Source organism: Palaemon carinicauda, chromosome 11, assembly GCF_036898095.1.
Source record: "Palaemon carinicauda isolate YSFRI2023 chromosome 11, ASM3689809v2, whole genome shotgun sequence".
NCBI classification, from domain to species: domain Eukaryota; kingdom Metazoa; phylum Arthropoda; class Malacostraca; order Decapoda; family Palaemonidae; genus Palaemon; species Palaemon carinicauda.
In genome coordinates this window covers 73,332,264-73,356,809 of record NC_090735.1, presented here as the reverse complement: position 1 = coordinate 73,356,809, position 24,546 = coordinate 73,332,264, and the positions used below count along the sequence as shown (strand labels likewise).

The 24,546-nt window shown below is 45.7% G+C and overlaps 4 protein-coding genes across 4 annotated transcripts in view; 3 read left to right on the top strand and 1 right to left on the bottom strand.

Annotated features, from left to right (window-relative positions):
* Positions 1 to 1,105, top strand: part of LOC137649323 (mucin-2-like) — a 64,566-nt gene extending 63,461 nt beyond the window's left edge. The window contains exon 10 of the mRNA XM_068382305.1: positions 47 to 1,105. Within this exon, the coding sequence (XP_068238406.1) occupies positions 47 to 1,105 (1,059 nt within the window). The remainder of the gene's footprint in view (positions 1 to 46) is intronic.
* A 3,371-nt stretch (positions 1,106 to 4,476) lies between these two features.
* On the top strand, positions 4,477 to 8,098 carry LOC137649322 (uncharacterized). The gene is made up of 3 exons (XM_068382304.1): positions 4,477 to 4,513; positions 5,929 to 6,131; positions 6,443 to 8,098. The coding sequence occupies exons 1-3, from the start codon at positions 4,477 to 4,479 to the stop codon at positions 8,096 to 8,098; spliced, it is 1,896 nt and encodes a 631-aa protein (XP_068238405.1).
* A 126-nt stretch (positions 8,099 to 8,224) lies between these two features.
* LOC137649321 (uncharacterized) lies at positions 8,225 to 9,476 on the bottom strand. The gene is made up of 2 exons (XM_068382303.1): positions 9,285 to 9,476; positions 8,225 to 8,887 (listed from the first exon to the last, which is right to left on the bottom strand). Exons 1-2 carry the CDS (start codon positions 9,474 to 9,476, stop codon positions 8,225 to 8,227), a joined length of 855 nt encoding a protein of 284 aa, XP_068238404.1.
* A 6,727-nt stretch (positions 9,477 to 16,203) lies between these two features.
* LOC137649320 (uncharacterized) lies at positions 16,204 to 19,458 on the top strand. The gene is made up of 2 exons (XM_068382302.1): positions 16,204 to 16,255; positions 19,007 to 19,458. Exons 1-2 carry the CDS (start codon positions 16,204 to 16,206, stop codon positions 19,456 to 19,458), a joined length of 504 nt encoding a protein of 167 aa, XP_068238403.1.
* Positions 19,459 to 24,546: the final 5,088 nt, after the last annotated feature.

Below are 24,546 nucleotides of genomic sequence, written 5' to 3'. Positions count from 1 at the left end.
TCATTCTCCTCCATCTCTTTCATATCCTCCACCAATAACTCCTTAGCCTCTTAATCCTCCATCTCCTCCACCTCCTACTTCTTTATATCCTACACCTCATACTCCTCCAACTCATTCTCCTCCATCTCCTTCATATCCTACACCACTTACTCCTTCGTCTCCTAATCCTCCATCTCCTCCACTTCCTACTTCTCTATATCCTGCACCTCCTACTCCTCCATCTCCTACACCTCCTACACCTCTAACTCGTTCTCCTCCCTCTCTTTCATATCCTTCACCATTTACTCCTCCGTCTCCTAATCCTCCTTCTCCCTCACCTCCTACTCCTCTATATCCTACACCTCCTACACCTCCAACTCATTCTCCTCGATCTTCTTCATATCCTCCACCACTTACTCCTACGTCTCTTAATCCTCCTTCTCGCTCACCTCCTACTCCTATATATCCTGCACCTCCTACTCCTCTAACTCATTCTTCTCCATCTCCTTCATATGCTCTACCATTTACTCCTCCATCTCCAAATACCCCTTCTCCTCCACATACTACTTCTCTATATCCTCCACTTTCTAGTCCTCCAACCCATTCTCCTCTATCCCCTTCATATCCTCCACCACTTACTCCTTCATTTCCTAATCCTCCATCTCCTCCACCTCTTACTTCTCTTTATCCTGCACTTCCTAGTCCTTTATATCCTGCACCTTTTACTCCTCCAACTCATTCTCCTCCAACTCATTCTCCTCCAACTCCTTCATATCCTTCACCACTTACTCCTTCATCTCCTAATCCTCCTTCTCCTCCACATACTACTCTATATCTTGCACCTCATATTCTTCCAACTCCTACACCTTCTACTCCTCCAACTCATTCTCCTCCTTCTCCTTCATATCCTCCACCAATAACTCCTTCGTCTCCTAATCCTCCATCTCCTCCACCTCCTACTCCTCCATCTTCTACACCTCCTACACCTCGAACTCATTCTCCTCCCTCTCCTTCATATCTTCCACCACTTACTCCTCTGTCTCCTGATCCTCCTTCTCCCTCACCTCCTACTCCTCTATATCCTGCACCTCATACTCCTCCAACTCATTCTCCTCCATCTCCTTAATATCCTACACCCCTTACTCCTCTGTGTCCTAATCCTCCTTCTCCTTCACCTCCTACTCATCTATATCCTGCACCTCATACTTCTCCAACTCATTCTCCTCCATCTCCTTCATATTCTACACCACTTACTCCTTCGTCTCCTAATCCTCCATCTCCTCCACCTCCTACTTCTCTATATCCTGCACCTTCTACTCCTCCATCTCCTACACTTCTTACATCTACAACCCATTTCCTCCCTCTCCCTCCTATCCTCAATCATTCACTCCTCCGTCTCCTAATCCTCCTTCTCCCTCACTTCCTACTCCTCTATATCCTGCACCTCATACTCCTCTGTGATGGTGCCGAGAGAAAGGTTGTGAACTCAAAGTTAATTTATTATGGAACAGTCTCCTTTATATACAAAACCTCAAGGCAACAGGAAATTACCTGTTCGAGAAAATGACAATGTTACATACGCGACACGCAGACATGTTTATTCTGGTTCTTTTTAGTGCGAGGAAAGAGCGAAGATACAAGCATAATATATACAAAAGGAATTATGTATTATTGTGTGACAAAAGATTGGTATGTGGCTCCCCCCCTAAAAATGACATACTGTACATGTTAAATAGGGTTCCCTGATCTAGAGAGGTGAACTGTAGGCGGGTCATCTGGCAGGAGATAAGCAGGTTTTAAACGATCAATGGAGACCCAGTCTTCTTTGCCACGAATCTTTAGTAGGAATGCTTTAGGACTGCGTCGGATCACAAGGAAAGGGCCCGTGTAAGGGGGCGTTAGCGGTGGCTTGGTAGTATCGTTGCGCAGGAAAACGTGCGTTGCAGAATGCAAGTCTGTTGGTATGTGATGCTTCGCTGGGGGCTTGTAAGCCTGGCGGCATGGAATAAATTTTCCCACGACGTGACGTATGCGCTGGAGATCGTCGGAGGAGGTTGTAGGAGGAATAAATTCGGCAGGGACGACCAACGGGTCGCCATACACCATTTCAGCTGCCAAGACATCGAGAGCGTCTTTAGGAGTGGTCCTTAGTCCCAGGAGGACCCAGGGAAGCTGAGTAAACCAGTTGCAATCCTTGCAGCAGGACATCAAAGCTGCTTTGAGGGTGCGATGAAAACGGGGTTGTAGGCCGTTGTCTGATGTAGGGTGATGCCAAGGAGATTCGCTAATGATGTCCACAATTGAGAGGTGAAAGTGGTTCTGTCAGAAGTAATATGCTCAGTGATACCAAATTTTGCAATCCATCCTGAGAGTAAGGCAGATGTACATGAGGCGGACGTTGCAGTTTCCATGAGAATGGCTTCAGGCCAACGGGTGGAGCGGTCGATGATGGTAAACAGGTAACGATGTCCTTGTGATGTGGGTAGGGGGCCTACAACGTCGACGTGAATGTGTGCGAAACGACGCTGAGGTTGAGGAAAGGTGCCCACTCCTGAATCCGTGTGTCGATGTACTTTGGAGTATAGCATGCTTAGAAATGCCGTGCCAAATGAAATCAAACACCTGTCGGCGCATAGGAGCAGGAATCCAAGGTCACGGTCTGCCAGTACTGACGTCACAGAGGAGGGTGGTGTTGGAGTCTTCGGGGGAAAGTCTTCCCAACGGAGGGACGTGCAGGATGTCCTACATGCTTGATACTCTGGATCCTGCCACTGGGCTTCAGCCAGGGTGTTGTAATCCAATCCCAGTTGAACGGCAGCAAACGTGTTTCTTGACAGGGCATCGGCAACGGGATTCATTTTCCCAGGGACGTATTGAAGGGTGCAATTGTATTCAGCCACAGCGGAGAGATGTCGGCATTGCCGGGCGGACCAGGCATCAGACTGTCGAGTAAAGGCGTGCACCAGAGGCATGTGGTCTGTGCGAATGACGAAGGGCGTACCTTCTAAGAAATGGCGAAAGTGAGGGATAGCCAAGTGCACCGCCAGCAATTCTCGATCGAAGGTAGAATAATCCGATTCTGCCTTGGTCAGTTTTCTGCTGAAGAAGGCCAATGGGCGGGGCAAGCCGTTGACCACCTGCTCGAGTACTGCACCAACAGCGATGTCGCTGGCATCGGTGGAGAGAAGGAGAGGGGCATGTGGGATAGGAAAAGTGAGAGCTGCAGCAGTTGATAGGGTCTTCTTTGCATTGCAGAAGGCTGCATTGCAGAAGGGGACCCCACTTCAGGTCCTTTGGCTTGCCCTTGAGGGAGGCGTAGAGGGGAGCAAGAGTGGCAGCAATGGCTGGCAGAAAACGGTGATAATAGTTGATCATGCCCAAGAATTCCTGCAGAGCTTTGACAGTCGAGGGCACGGGGAAATTCTGAACTGCTGCTACCTTCTCAGGGAGGGGATGGACTTCAGGAGTGATGCAGTGCCCTAAGAACGACACTTCGTTGGCGCCAAAGGTACACTTTTTGTTGCAGGTGGTCGAGCACGATGCGCAGGTGATGGAGATGTTCCTCTTTTGAAGAGGAGAACACATGTAGGTCGTCCACATAACATACACAGAAAGGGGGGTCCCCTAAGATGCCATCCATGAGACGTTGAAATGTGGCCCCAGCATTACAAAGGCCAAAACAGGAGTAATTGAAGGTGTATGTACCAAACGGAGTGGTGAAGGCAGTCTTGGGATGTCTTCTGGGTTCATAGGCACCTGATAATACCCCTTCAGGAGATCGAGCGTAGAGAAAACCTTTGCTTTGTGCAGGTAGGAGGTCACGTCGGCAATGTTTGGGAGGGGGTAGTGATCCGGTTCTGTTTGCATGTTCAGGCACCTGTAATCCCCGCACGGACGGAGGGACCCGTCTTTCTTCAGAACGATGTGTAAGGGTGACGACCATGGGCTGGAGGCCTTTTGGCAAAGGCCCATTTCCTCCATTTCGGCGAATGTCTATTTGGCGGCTGCCAATCGTTCCGGTGCAAGACATCTGAATTTTGCGAAGACTGGGGGTCCCGTTGTCTTGATATGGCGATAAATACCATGCTTGGCAGGAACCGTGGGCGTTGGCGAAGTTCTGGACGTAAAACTTCCGGGTACGACGTGAGGAGGTGGGCGTAGGCATCAGTGGGTGCGCTAATGTAGAGAGCGAGGTTAGATGGGGCGGGTTGAAGAGGTGTTGACAAGTCCGAGTCTGCGTTGACCAATCGTCGGTGGGCGACTTCGACCAGGAGGTGGAAATGAGAGAGGAAATCCGCACCGAGGATTGGCATTGTGACGTCAGCACCGAGAAACTTCCAATTGAGTTTACCGGTTCGGAACGATAATGTGAGGTTCTCGTAACCGTAGGTGGTTATCGCAGATCCGTTGTCAGCTACCAAGCGGACCTCGGCAGATCTAGACAGACTACGTCGCGTCTTGAAGAATTTCCTTGGCAAAAGAGAACGACAAGCACCCATGCCTACCAAAAATCGCACGCCCGTTCCTGCATCATGTAAAAAGAAAAGATTAAAAACATGGGAGGCCACCGCCACGAGCGATGGCCCACTTACACGTTTTTTGGCCACTGATAATCCTCGGCACATCTCTTCGCAGTTGCCCTGAATCTGAAGTGGTAGTAGCAAAACTGCGGCGGATGGGAGGTAGTAAGTGGCTGTAGAAGTCGTTTGTTGGGGCGCGAGCGATTGGTGGGTGGTGGGCGGCTTTGTCTCTGCTTCGGCACGTCACGGTGTGGGCGTGTATGTCCTATGGCATGCATGTCAGCTTCAGTTGACGTTGAAAAAGCATCCTCTTCGTCAGGGGTGGAGGCGTTGATGAAGGTCTTGAAGTGGCTGTCCATAAGGGAGTCGGCTTTGGTCATCAAGTCCTTTATGGGTAAACTATCGACATCGGGTATGGCAGCGCGTATAGGTCCGGGTAAGCAGCGTATCCAAAGGGCACGAAGTAGGTTTACCTCACGAGGTGAGCCGTCTGCGGCAGGTTGAAGGCGAACGATACTGGTCCTTTCCCTGAGAGTAAGCGAAGCCCTTTGCTCCCCCAACGGTTGTTGCGAGAGCTGGAAAAGCTTTGCTACACGGGCGGCTGGTGACTGAGAGTACTGCTGCAGAAGGTATGTTTTGATGGTGACATATGCTATTGGGGTGTCTCCTTGTTCACAAAGCCAGTCGGATATTTCCGGGAAGGTGTACTCGGGTATTACCGCGAGAACATAATCTGCTTTGGTGGTTGAGCAAGTCCCGCCATTGATGCGAAACTGCACTTCTGCACGCTGAAACCAAGCAAACGCCTCTCCGCTGGAGAATGGTAAAAATTTCAATGGGGCTGCCGTAGCGCCAACTTCTGTAGAGTCCATCATAGTACCAACAATGGAGGGGCGAGGGAGGTGGTGGTGGAAGGCGGTGGGAGCGAGTCGACTTCCGGGGTCACCAATGTGACGGTACTGAGAGAAAGGTTGTTAACTCAAAGGCAGTGTGAAAGCAACTCCTTGGTCTCTTAATCCTCCATCTCCTCCACCTCATACTCCTACATATCCTATACCTTCTACACCTCAAACTCATTTCCCTCCCTCTCCTTCATATCCTCCACCACTTACTCCTCTGTCTCCTAATCCTACTTCTCCCTCACTTACTACTCCTCTATATCCTGCCCCTCATACTCCTCCAACTCATTCTCCTCCATCTCCTTCATAACCTACATCACTTACTCCTCTGTCTCCTAATCCTCCTTCTCCCTCACCTCCTACTCCTCTATATCCTGCACCTCATACTCCTCCAATTCATTCTTCTCCATTTCCTTCATATTCTACACCACTTACTCATTCGTCTCCTAATCCTCCATCTCCTCCACCTCCTACTTCTCTATATCTTGCACCTCCAACTCCTCCATCTCCTACACCTCCTACACCTCCAGCTCATTCGCCGCCCTCTCCTTCATATCCTCCAGCATTTACTCCTCCGTCTCCTAATCCTCCTTCTCCCTCACCTCCTACTCCTCTATATCCTGCACCTCATACTCGTCCAACTCATTCTCGTCCATATCCTTCATATCCTCTACCAATAACTCCTTCGTCTCCTAATCCTTCATCTCCTCCACCTCCTACATCTCTATATCCTGCACCTCCTACTCCTTCATCACCTCCACCTCCTACTTCTCTATAGCCTACAACTCCTACACCTCCAACTCATTCTCCTCCATCTCCATCATATCCTCCACCACTTACTCCTCCGTCTCCTAATCCTCCTTCTCGTTCACCTCCTACTCCTCTATATCCTGCACCTCATACTCCTCCACCTTATTCTCCTCCATCCCCTTCATATCCTCTACCATTTACTCCTCCATATCCATATCCTCTACCATTTACTCCTCCATCTCCAAATACTCCTTCTCCTCCACCTACTACTTCTCTATATCCTCCACTTTCTAGTCCTCAAACTCATTCTCCTCCATTTCCTTCATATCCTCCACCACTTACTCCTTCATCTACTACTCCTCCATCTCCTCCACCTCCTACTCGTCTATATCCTTATATCCTGCACCTTCTACTCCTAAAACTCATTCTCCTCCATCTCCTTCATATCCTTCACCACTTAATTCTCCGTCTCCCAATCCTCCTTCTCCCTCACCTCCTACTCCTCTATATCCTGCACCTCCTACTCCTCCAACTCATCCTCGTCCTTTTCCTTCATATCCTCCACCAATAACTCTTGCGTCTCCTAATCCACCATTTCCTCCACCTCCTACTTCTCTAAATCCTGCACCTCCAAATCCTCCATCTCCCACACCTCCAACTTCTCTATATCCTACACCTCCTACTCCTCCATCACCTCCACCTCCTACTTCTCTATATCCTACACCTCCTACTCCTCCAACTCATTCTCCTCCTTCTTCTTCATATCGTCCACCAATAACTCCTTGGTCTCTTAATCCTCCATCTCCTCCACCTCCTACTCCTCCATCTCCTACACCTCCTACACCTCAAACTCATTTTTCTCCCTCTCCTTCATATCTTCCACCTTTTACTCCTTCTTGTCCTAATCCTCCATCTCCTCCAACTCATTCTCCTCCATCTTCTTACTCTCCTCTACCACTTACTCCTTCATCTCCTAATCCCCCATCTCCTCCATCTTCTATTCCTCTATATCCTGCACCTCCTACTATTCCAACTCATTTTCCTCCATCTTCTCCATATCCTCTACCACATACTCATTCATCTCCTATTCCTCCTTCTCCTCCAACTCCTACTCCTCTATATCCTGCACCTCCTACTATTCCAACTCATTTTCCTCCATCTCCTTCATATCCTCCACTATTTACTCCTCCGTCTCTAAATTCTCCTTTCCCTCCAACTCCTACCTCTCTATATCCTGCACCTCCAAATATTCCAACTCATTCTCCTCCGTCTCCTTCATATCCTCCACCACTTTCGCCTTTGTCTACTAATCCTCCATCTCTTCCACCTCTTACTTCTCTATATCCTGCACCTCCTAGTCCTCTATATCCTGCACCTCCGACTCCTCCATCTCCTACACCTCCTACAACTCCAACTCCAACCTACATCTCCTTCATATCCTGCACCACTTACTCTTCCGTCTCCCAATCCTCCTTCTCCCACTCCTCTTACTCCTCTATATCCTACACTGCACCTCCTACTCCTCCAAATCATTCTCCTCCATCTCCTTCATATCTTCCACCACTTACTCCTTCATCTCCTAATCCTCGATCTCCTCTACCTCCTACTTCTCTATATCCTGCACCTTCTACTCCTCCATCTCCTACACCTCCCACACCTCCAATTCATTCTCCTCCATCTCCTTCATATCCTCCACCACTTACTCCTCAGTCTCCTAATCCTCCATCTCCTCCACCTCCCACTTCTCTATATCCTCCACCTCCTACTCCTCCCTGTCCTTCATCTCTTCCACAACTTACTCCACCTTCTTCTAATATTACTTCTCCTCCACCTCCTAATCCTCTATATTCAACACTTCCTACTCTTCCATCTCCTACACCTCCTACTTCTCCAACTCGTTCCCCTCCATGTACTTCATCCCCCCACACCACTTACTCCCTAATCTCCTGATCCCACTTCTCCTCCACCTCCTACTCCTCCATCCCCTACACCTGCTACTACTCCATAACCTACACTCCATACTCCCCCAACTCCTTCTCCTCCATGTCCTTCATATCCTCCACCACCTATTCCCCTCTATCCTAATCCTCCTTCTCCTCCATCTACTACTCCTCTATATCCTGTACCTCCCACTCCTCCAACTCGTACATATCTTACTCCTTGAGCTCCTACTCCTCCATGTCCTTCATATCCTCCACCACTTACTCCACCATATCCTGATCCTACTTCTCGTCCACCTCCTACTCCTCCATCTCCTACACTTGCTACTCCTCCAACTTCTTCTCCTCCATCTCCTTCATATCCTTCACCACCTACTCCCCCGTCTCCTAGTCCTACTTCTCCTCCACCTCTTAATCCTCTACATCCTGCATCTCCCACTCCTCCAACTCCTACACCTCCTACTTCTTCAACTCCTTCTTCTCCATCTCCTTCATCTCCTCCACCACTTACTCCACCATCTCCTGATCCTACTTCTCCTCCACTTCCTACTCCTCTATATCCTATACCTGCTACTCCTCCAACTCCTTGTCCATCTCCTTCATATCCTTCACCACCTACTCCCCCGTCTCTTAATCCTACTTCTCCTCCACCTCCTAATCCTCTATATCCTACACTTTCTACTCCTCCATCTCCTATACCTCCTACTCCTCCAACTCCTTCTCCTCCATGTCCCTCATCTCCCCCACCATTTACTTCCCGATCTCCTAATCCCACTTCTCCTCCACCCCCTACTCCTCCCTATCCTACACCTGCTATTCCTCCATCTCCTATACCTCCTAATCCTCCAACTCCTTCTCCATCTCCTTCATATCCTTCACCACATACTACCCCGTCTCCTAATGCTCCTTCTCGGCCACTCCTAATCCTTTATATCCTACACTTCCAACTCCTCCAACTCATTCTCATCCCTCTACTTCATATCCTCCACCACTTTCTTTTCTGTGTCCTAATCCTCCTTCTCCTCCACTTTCTACTCCTCCATCTCCAAGACCTCCTACACTTCAAACTCCTTCTCCTCCATCTGCTTTATATAAAAAACCATATACTCCCCCGTCTCCTATTCCTCCTTCGCCCCCACCTCCTAGTCCTCGATATTCTGCACATCTTACTTTTCTATTTCCTGCACCTCCTACACCTCCAACTCATTCTCCTCCTTCTCCTTCATATCTTCCACAACCTCCTTCCTGTCTCCTAATCTTCTTTCTCCTCCACTTTCTAATCCTCCCTTTCCTAAACCTCCTGCACTTCCAACTTCTTCTCCATCATCTCCTTCATCTCCTCCACACCTACTCCTCTGTCTCTTAATCCTCCTTCTCTTCCACCTCATACGCGTCTATATCCTGCATCTTTTACTCCTTCATCTCCCACACCTCCTACTTCTCCAACTCCTTCTCCTCCATCTCATTCATATCTTCCACATCCTACTCCTCCGTCTTTTAATCCTCCATCTCCTCCACATCCTATTCCTCCATCTCATTTGTGACGGAACCAAGTAATGTTGTGAATTCAAAGGCACGTTGGAAACGACTGAGTTGTATTATTGTAAAACACTCTCCTTATATACAAAACCTCAAGGCAACAGGACATTACAAATTCACAAGACAGACAATATTACAAAAGAAAAACCAGACATGAATTTTCATGTTCGTTTTAGTGCGAGGGAAGAGCATAATATATACAAAAGGAATTATGTACAATTGTTTGAAACACGGTTGGTACATGGCTCCCCCCCTAAAAATGACATACTGTACATGTTAAATAGGACGCCCTGATCTAGAGAGGCGAACTGTAGGCGGGTCATCTGGCAGAAGATAAGCAGGTTTTAGACGATCAATGGAGACCCAGTCTTCTTTGCCCTGAATGATTAAGAGGAATGCTTTCAGACTGCGTCGGATCACAAGGAAAGGGCCCGTGTAAGGGGGCGTTAGTGCAAGTCCGTTGGTATGTGATGCTTCGCTGGGGGCTTGTAAGTCTGGCGGCACGGAGTAAATTTTCCCACGACGTGACGTATGCGCTGGAGATCGTCGGAGGAGGTTGTAGAAGGAAAAAACTCGGCAGGGACGACCAACGGGTCGCCATACACCATTTCAGCTGCCGAGACATCGAGGGCGTCTTTAGGAGTGGTCCCTAGTCCCAGGAGGACCCAGGGAAGCTGAGTAAACCAGTTGCAATCCTTGCAGCGGGACATCAAAGCTGCTTTGAGGGTGCGATGAAAACGTTCAACCATTCCATTGGCAGCGGGGTTGTAGGCCGTTGTCTGATGTAGGGTGATACCAAGGAGATTCGCTAATGATGTCCACAATTGAGAGGTGAAAGTGGTTCTGTCAGAAGTAATATGCTCAGTGATACCAAATTTTGCAATCCATCCAGAGAGTTGTGGAGGATTTATTTTTGCTTTATTTTTATTTTTTTGTTTTTGCCAAATCCTGTGAGAGAGAGAGAGAGAGAGAGAGAGAGAGAGAGAGAGAGAGAGAGAGAGAGATATTGTGTTAGCGAGCGAAAGTAGTTAGGTTAACGATCGTTTGTGGTGAGAAAGACTGTTGGTTTAAATGAGATTTGTTTGTTTACATTTTTTAGTTAGGTTACGACAGTGGTGAATGTTTCGGAGCGAATGCTTTTTTTATTTGACTGCAGCTTGAGACAGTTCGTTTGTGAATGCTGGATTATATTTCATCATTATTATTTACCAGCGTGGAAGTGTTTTTTTTTATTTTCTGAGTAAGTACAGTTTTGTTTATCTTTGCTTGTAGTGATTGTGAATGATAGGAACAATTTATTATTTATCTTTGATTATAGTGCGATCGTTCAGTTAGTTAGGAGTGTTTGTAAGTGTTTTTCTTTTTTATTTTGGCAGGCCGTGATTCCTCCTTTGGTGAGGCTAACTCCTTTGGAGTGACTAAAATTTTTGAAAGTGGATTATTGTTGATGACCTGGCCTGCGAGTGATTTTGTATCAAGACTGCTCTTTAGAAACTGGATTTATTGTTGACGACCTGGCCTGTATTACGATTTGCTTGGACTGCTTTATGGATTGATGATGATGATGATGATGATGATAAGGATGATGATTACTGCGTACAAAATCAGCGAGGCAGTTGTGGCAAATTGCCACCCAGTGTAATCTGTTGACAACAAAGCTGTGATTGTGGTAGTTGCCGTAAAAGACTGTCGGCTTTGTTTTGGTGTTCACATATATATATTATTTTTGGTGTTGGTGTGCGGTGTAATTTAAGTTTGTTAGGTTTTTTTTTTGCGTTTATTTGAATGGTGTTACGTTGTTATATTTACTGTTGTTTATGATTAGTGTTAAGTATTTTGAATGTGGATGGTTTTGGTTGGATTTATTATAGTTAGTAAGAAATATATAGTTTTAAGGTTATGTTATGTTTTGTTTATTTCGTCCTTTTTGTCTAAGAGTCTGGTTGTAGATTACGTAAGGGGAAAGTTTGTTTTGTGGAGACCATTGTCAGTAAGTGTGATTCAGGGTGTGGGGGTTGTCCTTGCAACATCCCGCCACATTATTTTGGCGCCCGAACAGGGACTGCTGAGGCGGGACTGATAGCTGGACTCTTGGACGAAGGACTGAATAGGATAATAAATTAGATTAAGGTTGATGAAAAATGGACGAACAGTTGAGGGTTTTGAAGGAGGAATTGCGGCTGAGTAAGGAGCGTGAGGAGAAATTGTTGGAAGAGAATAAGTGGTTAAGGTGTGAGAATGAGGAGATGCATAGGAAACTGAGGGAAATTCAGGGAACTGTAGAGAGAGTGGAAGAGGGTGTTGAGATGAGGATGCGAGAGAATGAAGAACGAATGGAGAAACGAATGGAAGATATGATGGGGCAAGTCATGGGGATGATGAAAACTATAATGGGTGAAGGTGCAGTCGGAGGAGTGTCCTCAGTTTTGGGTAATGGGTTGATAGTGGATGAGAAGGCTAAGGTTAGTGATAATGGGAAAGGAAGTGATAGTGATAGTAATAGTAATAGTGATAATGAGATTAAAGATAAGGGAATTAGGCATAGTAAGGATGAATAGAAAGGTAGGAGGAAAGATGAAAGGAAAGGTAAAAGTGGTGTGAAGAAAGAGAAGAAAAAGTATCAGGCTGATAGCAAGGACGATCGTGAATGGGTGAAAGTGGCGAGTAAGAAAAGGGCTAGGAAGAGTATGATCAAGGATAGGAGTATGACTGTGGAATTAGATTCTTTATACTCTAGCGAGGAAGTAGGAAACAAGAAGGAAGGTAGTAGTGATGATAGCAGTGAGAATGAACGTGATGTGTGTAAGACTGTGTTTATGAGAGAGGTACCTCGGTGTGAAAGGTTCAATGAGCATAGTAGTAGGGATTTATACGAGTTTTTCAAGGAGTATGAGAGGTATTGTCAGGATAAGTATGGTGATAGTAAAAGAGTTTGGGCTAGGGAGATAGGAGAATATTTGACTGGGTATTTGTTGACGATGTATGGAGTGATAATGAGTGTAGGGGACGTTGATTATGAAAGTGTGAAAAAGAGAATAATTGAGCAGGTAAAACGTATGAATGGGAGTGTTAAGTATAAGCGTAAGAATGATTTTGATGAAGCACGGATGAATGCAGGAGAAGCGATGTCGATGTATGTATGTAGGTTGGAAACGTTAGCTAGGAAGAAGTATGGGGATGAAGGTATAAATAAGAATAAGGAGTTAATGAGGAAGTTTTTGGCTACTGTGCCTGAGAATGTTGCTGAGTTTATTAATTTGAAACGCAAGGAGAAAATGAGGTGGACGCAAGAGAGATTGACATGGGATGATATACTAGAGATAGTTGAGGATTATGAGTTAGATAGGTGCATGAAAGAAAGTAAATCTGTGAGTGTAAGAACTGTAATGGAAGAAAGTGTAATAGAATTTGGTAGTTATAAGGATGCAATTTTGAGAGGACCAATGAGGGTAGCTGATAATGTAGTAGATAGGAGTGTTAGGGCGAGTAATGTGGGAATACCTGTAAGGACAAATGAAGGATTTAGGCAGAGTAATTGGCGCAATAGGGATAGGAGTGTGAGTGCACATCGAGATATGTCAGATAGCCGTGTCCGTGATGAAAAGTGTTATAGGTGTGGGAAAGTTGGTCATAAGAAGAATGAATGTAGATGGGCTCTAGGTGCTTGTTTTTGGATGTGGTGAGGTAGGGCATAGAATTAGTGAGTGCAAGAAAGAGAAAGGGATAAAATGTTATCGGTGTGGTATGACTGGGCATATAGCGAGCTGATGTCGTAGTAATCGTATGAATATGATTTGTGGTAATTGTGGTAAGGATGGTCATTATGCTAGAATGTGCAAGGAGCCACGGGGTAAGTGTACTGAATGTGGCGCAGATGGGCATGTAGCTAGAGTATGTAGGAAGAAGGGATTAAGTCAGCCAGGATGTTCGGGAAACTAGAGTGTAAGAGGGTTCAGCTGGGTGAGTCCTCCTGTGTGTGTGGAAGGAATAGGATTAATGTTTGTGAGAATGGGATGAGTAATTGGTTGGAAATGAGCAAGTATGAACCGAGTATGCATGAGAAATTAGGGCTGGAAAATAAACAATTAGTGTTAGTTGAATATAGGAAAAAGAGGCGTTTGAAAGTTTTAAGTGAGGAGAAAGTGCAAGGGAAATTTATAGGTATAGGTAAGAATACGAATAAGTATGACAAGGGTGTAAATGTACAAGTGAGTGTGGAAGATAAATGTATTAATACAGATGAAACGTGGCTGAGTATGAATGATACTTATAGTGTGTGTGGCTTTTCGTTAGATGATGTAAAAGAAAAAATGAATAGTGCAAGAATGAGAGACAGGAGAATGATAAGTAGCATGAATGAATCTTTTGTTAAAGTTGAGAATGTTTTTGATGAAATGGATGAACTGTTTACAGAAATGAGTGTAATTATAGGGCCAGACGAGAACGAGGTAGATGGGATTGTACATGATATATTAGATGATAGGGATTTAGATAAGAATAGTGTTAATGTAGCGAATGATTGTGATAAGGAAGAAACGAATGAGAGAGTGTATGGAGGCCCAGTTACTCGGAGTAGAGGTTCCGTTCCCGACTGCGACTGGGTTATGAAAAAAATTAATGTAAGTGTTGTGTGAGAAGGATTTGGCAAAGTAAGGGGGGAGAAATGTGGAGGATTTATTTTTGCTTTATTTTTATTTTTTTGTTTTTGCCAAATCCTGTGAGAGAGAGAGAGAGAGAGAGAGAGAGAGAGAGAGAGAGAGAGAGAGAGAGAGAGAGAGAGAGAGAGAGAGAGAGAGAGAGAGATATTGTGTTAGCGAGCGAAAGTAGTTAGGTTAACGATCGTTTGTGGTGAGAAAGACTGTTGGTTTAAATGAGATTTGTTTGTTTACATTTTTTAGTTAGGTTACGACAGTGGTGAATGTTTCGGAGCGAATGCTTTTTTTATTTGACTGCAGCTTGAGACAGTTCGTTTGTGAATGCTGGATTATATTTCATCATTATTATTTACCAGCGTGGAAGTGTTTTTTTTTATTTTCTGAGTAAGTACAGTTTTGTTTATCTTTGCTTGTAGTGATTGTGAATGATAGGAACAATTTATTATTTATCTTTGATTATAGTGCGATCGTTCAGTTAGTTAGGAGTGTTTGTAAGTGTTTTTCTTTTTTATTTTGGCAGGCCGTGATTCCTCCTTTGGTGAGGCTAACTCCTTTGGAGTGACTAAAATTTTTGAAAGTGGATTATTGTTGATGACCTGGCCTGCGAGTGATTTTGTATCAAGACTGCTCTTTAGAAACTGGATTTATTGTTGACGACCTGGCCTGTATTACGATTTGCTTGGACTGCTTTATGGATTGATGATGATGATGATGATGATAAGGATGATGATTACTGCGTACAAAATCAGCGAGGCAGTTGTGGCAAATTGCCACCCAGTGTAATCTGTTGACAACAAAGCTGTGATTGTGGTAGTTGCCGTAAAAGACTGTCGGCTTTGTGTTGGTGTTCACATATATATATTATTTTTGGTGTTGGTGTGCAGTGTAATTTAAGTTTGTTAGGTTTTTTTTTTTTTTTTGCATTTATTTGAATGGTGTTACGTTGTTATATTTACTGTTGTTTATGATTAGTGTTAAGTATTTTGAATGTGGATGGTTTTGGTTGGATTTATTATAGTTAGTAAGAAATATATAGTTTTAAGGTTATGTTATGTTTTGTTTATTTCGTCCTTTTTGTCTAAGAGTCTGATTGTAGATTACGTAAGGGGAAAGTTTGTTTTGTGGAGACCATTGTCAGTAAGTGTGATTCAGGGTGTGGGGGTTGTCCTTGCAACATCCCGCCACAGAGTAAGGCAGATGTACATGAGGCGGACGTTGCAGTTTCCATGGGAATGGCTTCAGGCCAACGGGTGGAGCGGTCGATGATGGTAAACAGGTAACGATGTCCTTGTGATGTGGGTAGGGGGCCTACAAAGTCGACGTGAATGTGTGCGAAACGACGCTGAGGTTCAGGAAAGGTGCCCACTCCTGAATCCGTGTGTCGATGTACTTTGGAAGTTTGGCAAGAAGTACAAGCGCGGACCCAATCCTTAGCATCCTTAGAAATGCCGTGCCAAATGAACTTTGCTTTCAGCAGCTGTGCAGTAGAACGGCACGAGGAATGTGAAAGGCTGTGAATGAAATCAAACACCTGTCGGCGCATGGGAGCAGGAATCGAAGGTCGCGGTCTACCAGTACTGACGTCACAGAGGAGGGTGGTGTTGGAGTCTTCGAGGGGAAAATCTTCCCAACGGAGGGACGTGCAGGATGTCCTACAAGCTTGATACTCTGGATCCTGTCGTTGGACTTCAGCCAGGGCGTTGTAATCCAATCCCAGTTGAACGGCAGCCAACGTGTTTCTTGACAGGGCATCGGCAACGGGATTCATTTTCCCAGGGACATATTAGAGGGTGCAATTGTATTCAGCCACGGCGGAGAGATGTCGGCGTTGACGGGCGGACCAGGCGTCAGACTGTCGAGTGAAGGCGTGCACCAGAGGCATGTGGTCTGTGCGAATGACGAAGGGCGTACCTTCTAAGAAATGGCGAAAGTGAGGGATAGCCAAGTGCGCCGCCAGCAATTCTCGATCGAAGGTAGAATAACCCGATTCTGCCTTGGACAGCTTTCTGCTGAAGAAGGCCAATGGGCGGGGCAAGCCTTTGACCACCTGCTCGAGTACTGCACCAATAGCGACGTCACTGGCATCGGTGGAGAGAAGGAGAGGGGCGTGTGGGATAGGAAAAGTGAGAGCCGCAGCAGTTGATAGGGCCTTCTTTGCATTGCAGAAGGCTGCTTCTTGAAGCGGACCCCACTTCAGGTCCTTTGGCTTGCCCTTGAGGCAGGCGTAGAGGGGAGCAAGAGTGGCGGCAATGGTTGGCAGAAAACGGTGATAATAGTTGATCATGCCCAAGAATTCCTGCAGAGCTTTGACGGTCGAGGGCGCAGGGAAATTCTGAACGGCTGCTACCTTCTCAGGGAGGGGTTGGACTCCTTCAGGAGTGATACGGTGCCCTAAGTACGACACTTTGTTGGCGCCAAAGGTACACTTGTCGTACCGGTCTACAAGGCCGTTTTGTTGCAGGTGGTCGAGCACGATGCGCAGGTGACGGAGGTGTTCCTCTTTTGAGGAGGAGAACACAAGTATGTCATCCACATAACATACACAGAAAGGGAGGTCCCCTAAGATGCCATCCATGAGACGTTGAAACGTTGCCCCAGAATTACGAAGGCCAAAACAAGAGTAATTGAAGGTGTATGTACCAAACAGATTGGTGATGGCGGTCTTGGGGATGTCTTCTGGGTTCATAGGCACCTGATAATACCCCTTCAGGAGGTCGAGCGTAGAGAAAACCTTCGCTTTGTGCAGGTAGGAGGTCACATCGGCAATGTTTGGGAGGGGGTAGTGATCCTGTTCTGTTTGCATGTTCAGGCGCCTGTAATCCCCGCACGGACGGAGGGAGCCGTCTTTCTTCAGAACGATGTGTAAGGGTGAACACCAAGGGGTGGAGGCCTTTTGGCAAAGGCCCATTTTCTCCATTTCGCCGAACGTCTGTTTGGCGGCTGCCAATCGTTCCGGTGCCAGACGTCTGAATTTTGCGAAGACTGGGGGTCCCGTCGTCTTGATATGGTGATAAATACCGTGCTTGGCAGGAACCATGGGCGTTTGGCGAAGTTCTGGACGGAAAACTTCCAGGTACGACGTGAGGAGGTGGGCGTAGGCATCCGTGGGTGCGCTGATGTGGAGAGTGAGGTTAGAGGGGGCGGGTTGAAGAGGTGTCGACAAGTACGAGTCTGCGTTGACCAATCGTCAGTGGGCGACATCGACTAGAAGGTGGAAATAAGAGAGGAAATCCGCACCGAGGATTGGCATTGTGACGTCAGCAACGAGAAACTTCTAATTGAATTTACCGTTTCCGAACGATAATGTGAGGTTCTTGTAACCGTAGGTGGGTATCGCAGATCCGTTGGCAGCTACCAAGCGGACGTCGGCAGATGTAGACAGACTACGTAGTGCCTTGAAGAGTTTCCTTGGCAAAAGAGAACAACAAGCACCCATGTCTACCAAAATTCGCACGCCCGTTCCTGCATCCTGTAAAAAGAAAAGATTAGAAACATGGGAGGCCCCCGCCACAAGCGATGGCCTACTTACACGTTTTTTGGCCACTGACAATCCTTGGCACATTTCTTCGCGGTTGCCCCGAATCTGAAGTGGTAGTAGCAAAACTACGGCGGATGGGAGGTAGTAAGTGGCTGTAGAAGTCATTCGTTGGGGCGCGAGCGATTGGTGGGTGGTGGGCAGCTTTGTCACCGCTTCGGCACGTCACGGGGTAGGCGTGTATGTCCTACGGCATTCATGTCAGCTTCAGTTGACGTTGAATAGGCATCCTTGTCGTCAGGGGTGGAGGCATTGATGGAAGTCTTGAAGTGGCTGTCCATAAGGGCGTCGGCTTTGGTCATCAAGTCCTTTATGGGTAAACTATCGACATCGGCTATGGCAGCGCGTACAGGTTCGGGTTAACGGCGTATCCAAAGGGCACGAAGAAGGTTCACCTCACGAGGAGAGCCGTCTGCGGCAGGTTGAAGGCGAGCGATACTGGTCATTTCCCTGAGGGCAAGCGAAGCCCTTTGGTCCCCCAACGGTTGTTGCGAGAGCTGAAAAAGCTTTGCTATACGGGCGGCTGGCGACGGCGAGTACTGCTGCAGAAGGTATGTTTTGAGGGCGTCATACGCTATTGGGGTGTCTCCTTGCTCTCAAAGCCTGTCAGATATTTCTGGGAAGGTGTCCTTGGGTATCGCCGCGAGAACATAATCCGCTTTGGTGGTTGAGCGAGTCACGCCCTTGATACGGAAATGGACTTCTGCGCGTTGAAACAAAGCAAACGCCACTCTGGTGGCGAACGGTGAAAGTTTCAATGGGGTGGCCGCAGCGCCAACTGCTGTAGTAGAGTCCGTCTCCGTCATAGTACCAACAATGGGGGGGCGAGGGAGGTGGGGGTGGAAGGCAGTGGGTGCGAGTCGACTTCCGGGGTCACCAATGTGTCGGCGCCGAGTAAGGTTGTGAACTCAAAGGCAGGTTGGAAAAGACTGAGTTTTATTATTGTAGAACACTCTCCTTATATACAAAACCTCAAGGCAACAGGACATAACAAGTTCACAAGACAGACAATATTACAGAGGAAAAACCAGACATGAATTTTCGTGTTTGTTTTAGTGAGAGGGAAGAGCGAAGATACAAGCATAACATATACAAAAGGAATTATGTACAATTGTGTGAAACACGGTTGGTACACCTTCATCTCCTCCACTACCTACTCCTCCGTATCCTAATCCTCCTTTTCCTCCAGCTCCTACTCTTTTATATTTTGCATCTCCTACTCCTCCATCTCCTACACCTACGACTCCTCCAACTCCTTCTCCTCCATTTCTTTCATCTCTTCCACCACCTACTCCTCCGTTTCTCAATCCTCCTTTTCCTCCACCTCCTACTCCTCCGTCTCCTATTCCTCCTTTTCCTCCACCTCCTACTCCTACATATCTTGCAACTCGTATTCCTCCAACTCTTTCTCGTCCATCTCCTTTATATCCTCCACCACCTACTCCCACGTCTCCTAATCCTCTTTCTCCTCCACCTTCTACTCCTACATCTCCTACACCTCTTACATCTCCAACCTCTTTTCCTCCATCTTATTCATATCATCCACCACTTACTCCTCCGTCTTCTAATCCTCCCACTCCTCTACCTCCTGCTCCTCCTTTCCTCCTCGTCCTCTTTTTCCTTCTTTTCATGAGCAATTAATTATAATATCCAAGTGGTGGAAGTCGAAACATTTGCATTCATATGAAATCCTGAATTAGCTTCATGTTTCAGTCTTCAACTTTCTCATTGGGAGTTATCCGGATATCCTATAAATTCTAAATGAGATGACTCCATTTTCACATTGTAATTAAATTATGGAAATATTGTACTAGGATTATCATCATATCCATGCAAAGATTAGTTACGAGTTCAGGCATTGTCATAATAATAATAATAATAATAATAATAATAATAATAATAATAATAATAATAATAATAATAATAATAATAATAATAATAATAATAATAATAATAATAGCAACGTTTCCAGAATTGTACATAGATTAAAAAACAGACAGTGTCAGGCAGAAAAGCGTTCACCTAGATTTGAAACCATTTCCGGAAAAGTTGGATGGAGAGATTTACGACCAAAACGTGAAGTTAGAACAAGATTTCATATGTATGCAAATGTGGCGACCTACGCCACTTGGATATTATAATTAATTGCTCATGAAACAAAGGTAGAGAGAGAGAGAGAGAGAGAGAGAGAGAGAGAGAGAGAGAGAGAGAGAGAGAGAGAGAGAGAGAGTGAGAGAGTGAGGGCGGAGTTAAGGGAAATAAGAGAAAGGAGAGATTGTGTTTATGTGCTGGATACCAGGAAGTAAAACTAGGAGATAGCTGTCATTAAAACAAGATTGCTATCTTCGGGAGAGTAATCCATCTTGGGCAATACTTTGTTTTCCTCACTGCGTGGATTAGAAAAGATATTTTTAAATCAATGCTAAATTTGTCATACTATTATTAAAGCACATCTTTGATTGAGAGAGAGAGAGAGAGAGAGAGAGAGAGAGAGAGAGAGAGAGAGAGAGAGAGAGAGAGAGAGAGAGAGAGAGAGTATAGTCATCACAAAATATCAAGAATATGTGATGTATTGTTATTGAACAAAGTGATTAATAATCGAAATTCTGGCCATCAATTAGAGTATTTCCGTCTTGGTTTAAAGGTTCAAAGATCGCCCATGAATGGCAGAAGCAAGGGGCCGTGGCAATGCCCTAGCTGCCGAGCGGGACAATGCCCTAGCTGCCTAGGAGGACAATGCCCTAGCTGCCTGAACATGACAATGCCTTAGCTGCCTAGCGGGACAATGTCGTACCTGCCTAGCAGGATAATACCCTTGCGGCCTAACATGACAATGCTGTAGCTGCCTAGCAGGACAATGCCCTAGCTGCCCCGCAGGATAATGCCCTAGCAGCCTAACATGACAATGTTTTAGCTGCCTAGCAGGATAATGCCGTAGCTGCCTAGCAGGACAATGCCCTAGCTGCCTAACATCACAATGCCTTACCTGCCTAACAGGACAATGTCCTAGCTGCCTAGCATGATAATGTCCTAGCTGCCTAACATCACAATGCCTTACCTACCTAGACGGACAATGCCCTAGCTGCCTAGTACGACAATGCCCTAGCTGCCTAGCAGGACAATAACTTAGCTGTTTAGCAAGAGAACGCCCTAGCTGCCTCGTAGGACAATGCCCTAGCTGCCTAGCAGAACAATGCCCTAGCTACATAGCAGGACAAAGCCCTAACTCTCCAACGTGACAATGCCTTATCTGACTAGCAGGACAATACCCTAGCTGCCTGGCAGGACAATACCCTAGCTGCCTAGCAGGACAATGTCTTAGCTGCCTAACATGACAATGTTTTAGCTGCCTAGCAGGACAATGCCCCAGCTGCCTAGCAGGACAATGCCCCAGCTGCCTAGCAGGACAATGCCCTAATTACCTAAGCTGGCAATATCTTAGCGACCTAGCAGGGTGATACCCTAGTTGACTAACAGGACAATCCCCTAGCTGCCTAACAGGACAATGCCCTAGCTGCCTAGCAGGACAATAACTTAGCTACCTAGCAAGAGAACGCCCTAGCTGCCTAGCAAAACAATGCCCTAGCTTCCTAGCAGAACAATGCCCTAGCTACATAGCAGGACAAAGCCCTAACTCTCTAACATGACAATACCTTATCTGACTAGCAGGACAATACCCTAGCTGCCTAGCAGGACAATGTCTTAGCTGCCTAACATGACAATGTTTTAGCTGCCTAGCAGGACAATGCCCCAGCTGCCTAGCAGGACAATGCCCTAGTTACCTAAGTTGGCAATACCTTAGCGACCTAGCAGGGTGATGCCGTAGCTGACTAACAGGGCAATCCCCTAGTTGCCTAACAGGACAATGCCCTAGCTGCCTAGCAGAACAATGCCTTACCTGCCTAGATGGACAATGCCTTAGTTGCCTAGCAAGACAATGTGCTAGCTGCCTAGCAGGACAGTGCCCTAGCTTCCTAGCAGGACAATGCCCTAGCTGCCTAACATGACAATGCCTTAGCTGCCTAGCAGTACAATGCCCTAGCTGCATAGCAGGACAATGCCCTAGCTGCCTAACATGACAATGCCTTAGCTGTCTAGCAAGACAATGCTCTAGCTGCCTAGCAGGACAATGCCCAAGCTGCCTAACAGGACAATGCCTTAGCTGCCTAGCAGGACAATACCCTAGCTCCCTAGCAGGACAATGTGTTAGCTGCCTAGCAGGACAATTGCCCTAGCGGCCTGGAAGAACAATGCCCTAGCTGCCTAACATGACAATGCCTTAGCTGACTAGCAGGAAAATGCCCTTGTGGCGTAGCAAGACTATGCCCTAGCTGCCTAGCAGGACAATTGCCCTAGCAGCCTGGAAGGACAATGCCCTAGGTGCCTAGTGGGACAATGCCCTAGCTGCCTAACATGACAATGCCTTAGCTCTCTAGCAGGACAATGGCCTAGCTGCCCAGCTTGATAATGCTCTACCTGCCTAACATAACAATGCATTAGCTGCGTAGCAGGGCAATGCCCTAGCTGCCTAGCAGGGCAATACTCTAGCTGCCTAACATGACAGTGCATTAACTGCCTAGCAGGACAATGCCCTAACTGCCTAGTAGGAAAATGCCCTAGCTGCCTAACAGGACAATGCCTTAGTTGCCTAGCAGGACAATACCCTAGAGTAGTGGTCTTCATTGCGCGGCTCTCGGGACATTGGCGGTTCGTAATGACCATTTGGCGTTTCGCAGGAGACTCATGAGAGAAAAAGAAAAGGAAAGAATTCATCAGTGATGAAAGAAAAACTCCAAAGTATTAGGTATAAATATCATTTTGTTGTATCACTCATCTTTTCATGTGATGGCTAATATGAATACATTCAATAAGCCTAGAGTCTTCATTTTCATCTGTCCAAAAATATGAAATCTGAAATCTCGATTACTCTGTCAGCGTTGCATGAAATAAAAATAAGTTTAAGAAAAATTAACAAGCAACTGAAGAGTAATCGAGATTTTAGTGTTAATTTTTTGGCCAGTTGAAAACGGAGGCTCTATAGTGGCCTTGACAGTTGTTTAGTTTCCAGAATATGTTACAGACAATTTGACAGAGGCAAAATATGAAATTGCATGGATCTTGGCCAAATATAAGAAACCTATTACAGATGCAGAGATTGTTTAAGAATTTGTGTTTGCATCAGCAGAGAAAATGTTTTGTGGTTTCAGTGATGAAGATGCTATTTTCAAACAATTCATATCCAATGCAACCACAATGAGGAGGACAGAAAAAAAAATGGCAATGACGTTCGTCCTCAGTTAATTGCAGATCTGTCCGCTGTTCCCTACTTTAGCATTGCTTTGAATGAAAGCACAGATATTTGTGATGTTCTACAGTTATGTGTTTGGGTACGATTTTCAAAAGAAGACTTATTCCTTATTTTGGGAAGAATTATTGTGTCTATTACTATAGCTAAAATAGAGACATGTCAACTGCATTATTAGAAATTTTTTTTTTTTGGACAATAACCTGAAATATTTCTCATGGCTTGTGTCTGTACTGATGGTGCCCTCAACATGAGAGGCGAAGAGAAGGGTCTCATTGGATTAATGATGAAGAAAGAGGAAATTCCAGATTTGGCCGCATTCCATGTACAATTCACCAGGAAGTACTTGTGGTAAAACTCAAAGACTGTGAACTTCAAAATGTAATGCAGCTGGTTGTTCAGGTGGTACATTTTATTGTTTCAAGTTCATTGTATCATCGTTAGTCTCGTGAACTACTGGCTGAATATGACAGAGTATGGAAATTTAGTGATGCCTACTAAAGTGAGATGATTATTTCGAGGCAGAGTGCTTGAACGATTCTTGAGTATCCTGCCTCAAATTTGTGAGTTCACTGCAAGCAAAGGAAGAATTGAACTTGAACTGGAGAATCCAGATTGGATAATGAAACTGGCTTTCCTAAATTATCTCACATGCCACCTGAATGTACTAAATTGGAAGTTACAAGGACGGGGCAAACATCTAACTGCAATGCTAGATGTGGTCACAGCATTTCAAAATAAGAACACATAAGTTTCCATACCAGACAGACAATTTGTGCATTATCCAATCTATAGAAAAGCCACACTTGACAATCCAGTGATGTTGCAAAGTTCCAACTATGACACTCCCGAGAACGTATTGAAAGATTTGGGAAAGGAGTTTGAGTCAGTATTTATTTGTGTAATGAAGGACAAGGAATTCTCCAGTTTCATTGAGACCCTGTTTAATGTGCATGTTTGAGTCTTGAGTTCTATACTTGCTGAACTCTACCCTGATCGTGCTTCTGTGGAATCTGAGATTGTCGAGCTGCCTGTTGAAGGTGATTTTAAAATCAAGGTGAGGAAAATTTCTGTCATATTATCCCTGATATATATTATCCAGTTTTGAAGCAATCTAAAAAAAAAAAAAAGTTGTGTGCTATTTTGTGAGCATATACACGTGAATCTACATTTTCAACTATGAATATTGTGAAGAGAAATTACAGAGATAGAGGCAATAGTGCACATTTGGATATCCTAACAAGAATAGCTGAGACAAATTACAATTACAGCTTAGAGAAAGCGAAGGAACAGCAGGGTCATTTCCGGTCATCAAAACATTAGATGAAGGTATCATATTTATTCTTAAAATCTATTTTAGTAAAGCCAAGAATTTCAATATACTGTAATTTATGAATTAGGTATGGGTATCAGTTTTATTTTAT

Bases quoted from the DNA above. Each gene is read 5' to 3' on its own strand.
- LOC137649322 (XM_068382304.1), top strand. From the start codon at position 4,477: ATGCCTACCAAAAATCGCACGCCCGTTCCTGCATCAT. The intron at 4,514-5,928 runs GTAAAAAGAAAA...CTACACCTCCAG, and splicing joins CACGCCCGTTCCTGCATCAT to CTCATTCGCCGCCCTCTCCT. The intron at 6,132-6,442 runs GCACCTCCTACT...TCCACTTTCTAG, and splicing joins CTCCTACATCTCTATATCCT to TCCTCAAACTCATTCTCCTC.
- LOC137649321 (XM_068382303.1), bottom strand. From the start codon at position 9,476: ATGAGGTGGAAGAGAAGGAGGATTAAGAGACAGAGGAGTAGGTGTGGA. The intron at 8,888-9,284 runs GTGTAGGAGGTG...GGTGTAGGATAG, and splicing joins AGGAGGAGAATGAGTTGGAG to GGAGGAGTAGGGGGTGGAGG.
- LOC137649320 (XM_068382302.1), top strand. From the start codon at position 16,204: ATGGCGAAAGTGAGGGATAGCCAAGTGCGCCGCCAGCAATTCTCGATC. The intron at 16,256-19,006 runs GTAGAATAACCC...CTTTTCCTCCAG, and splicing joins CCAGCAATTCTCGATCGAAG to CTCCTACTCTTTTATATTTT.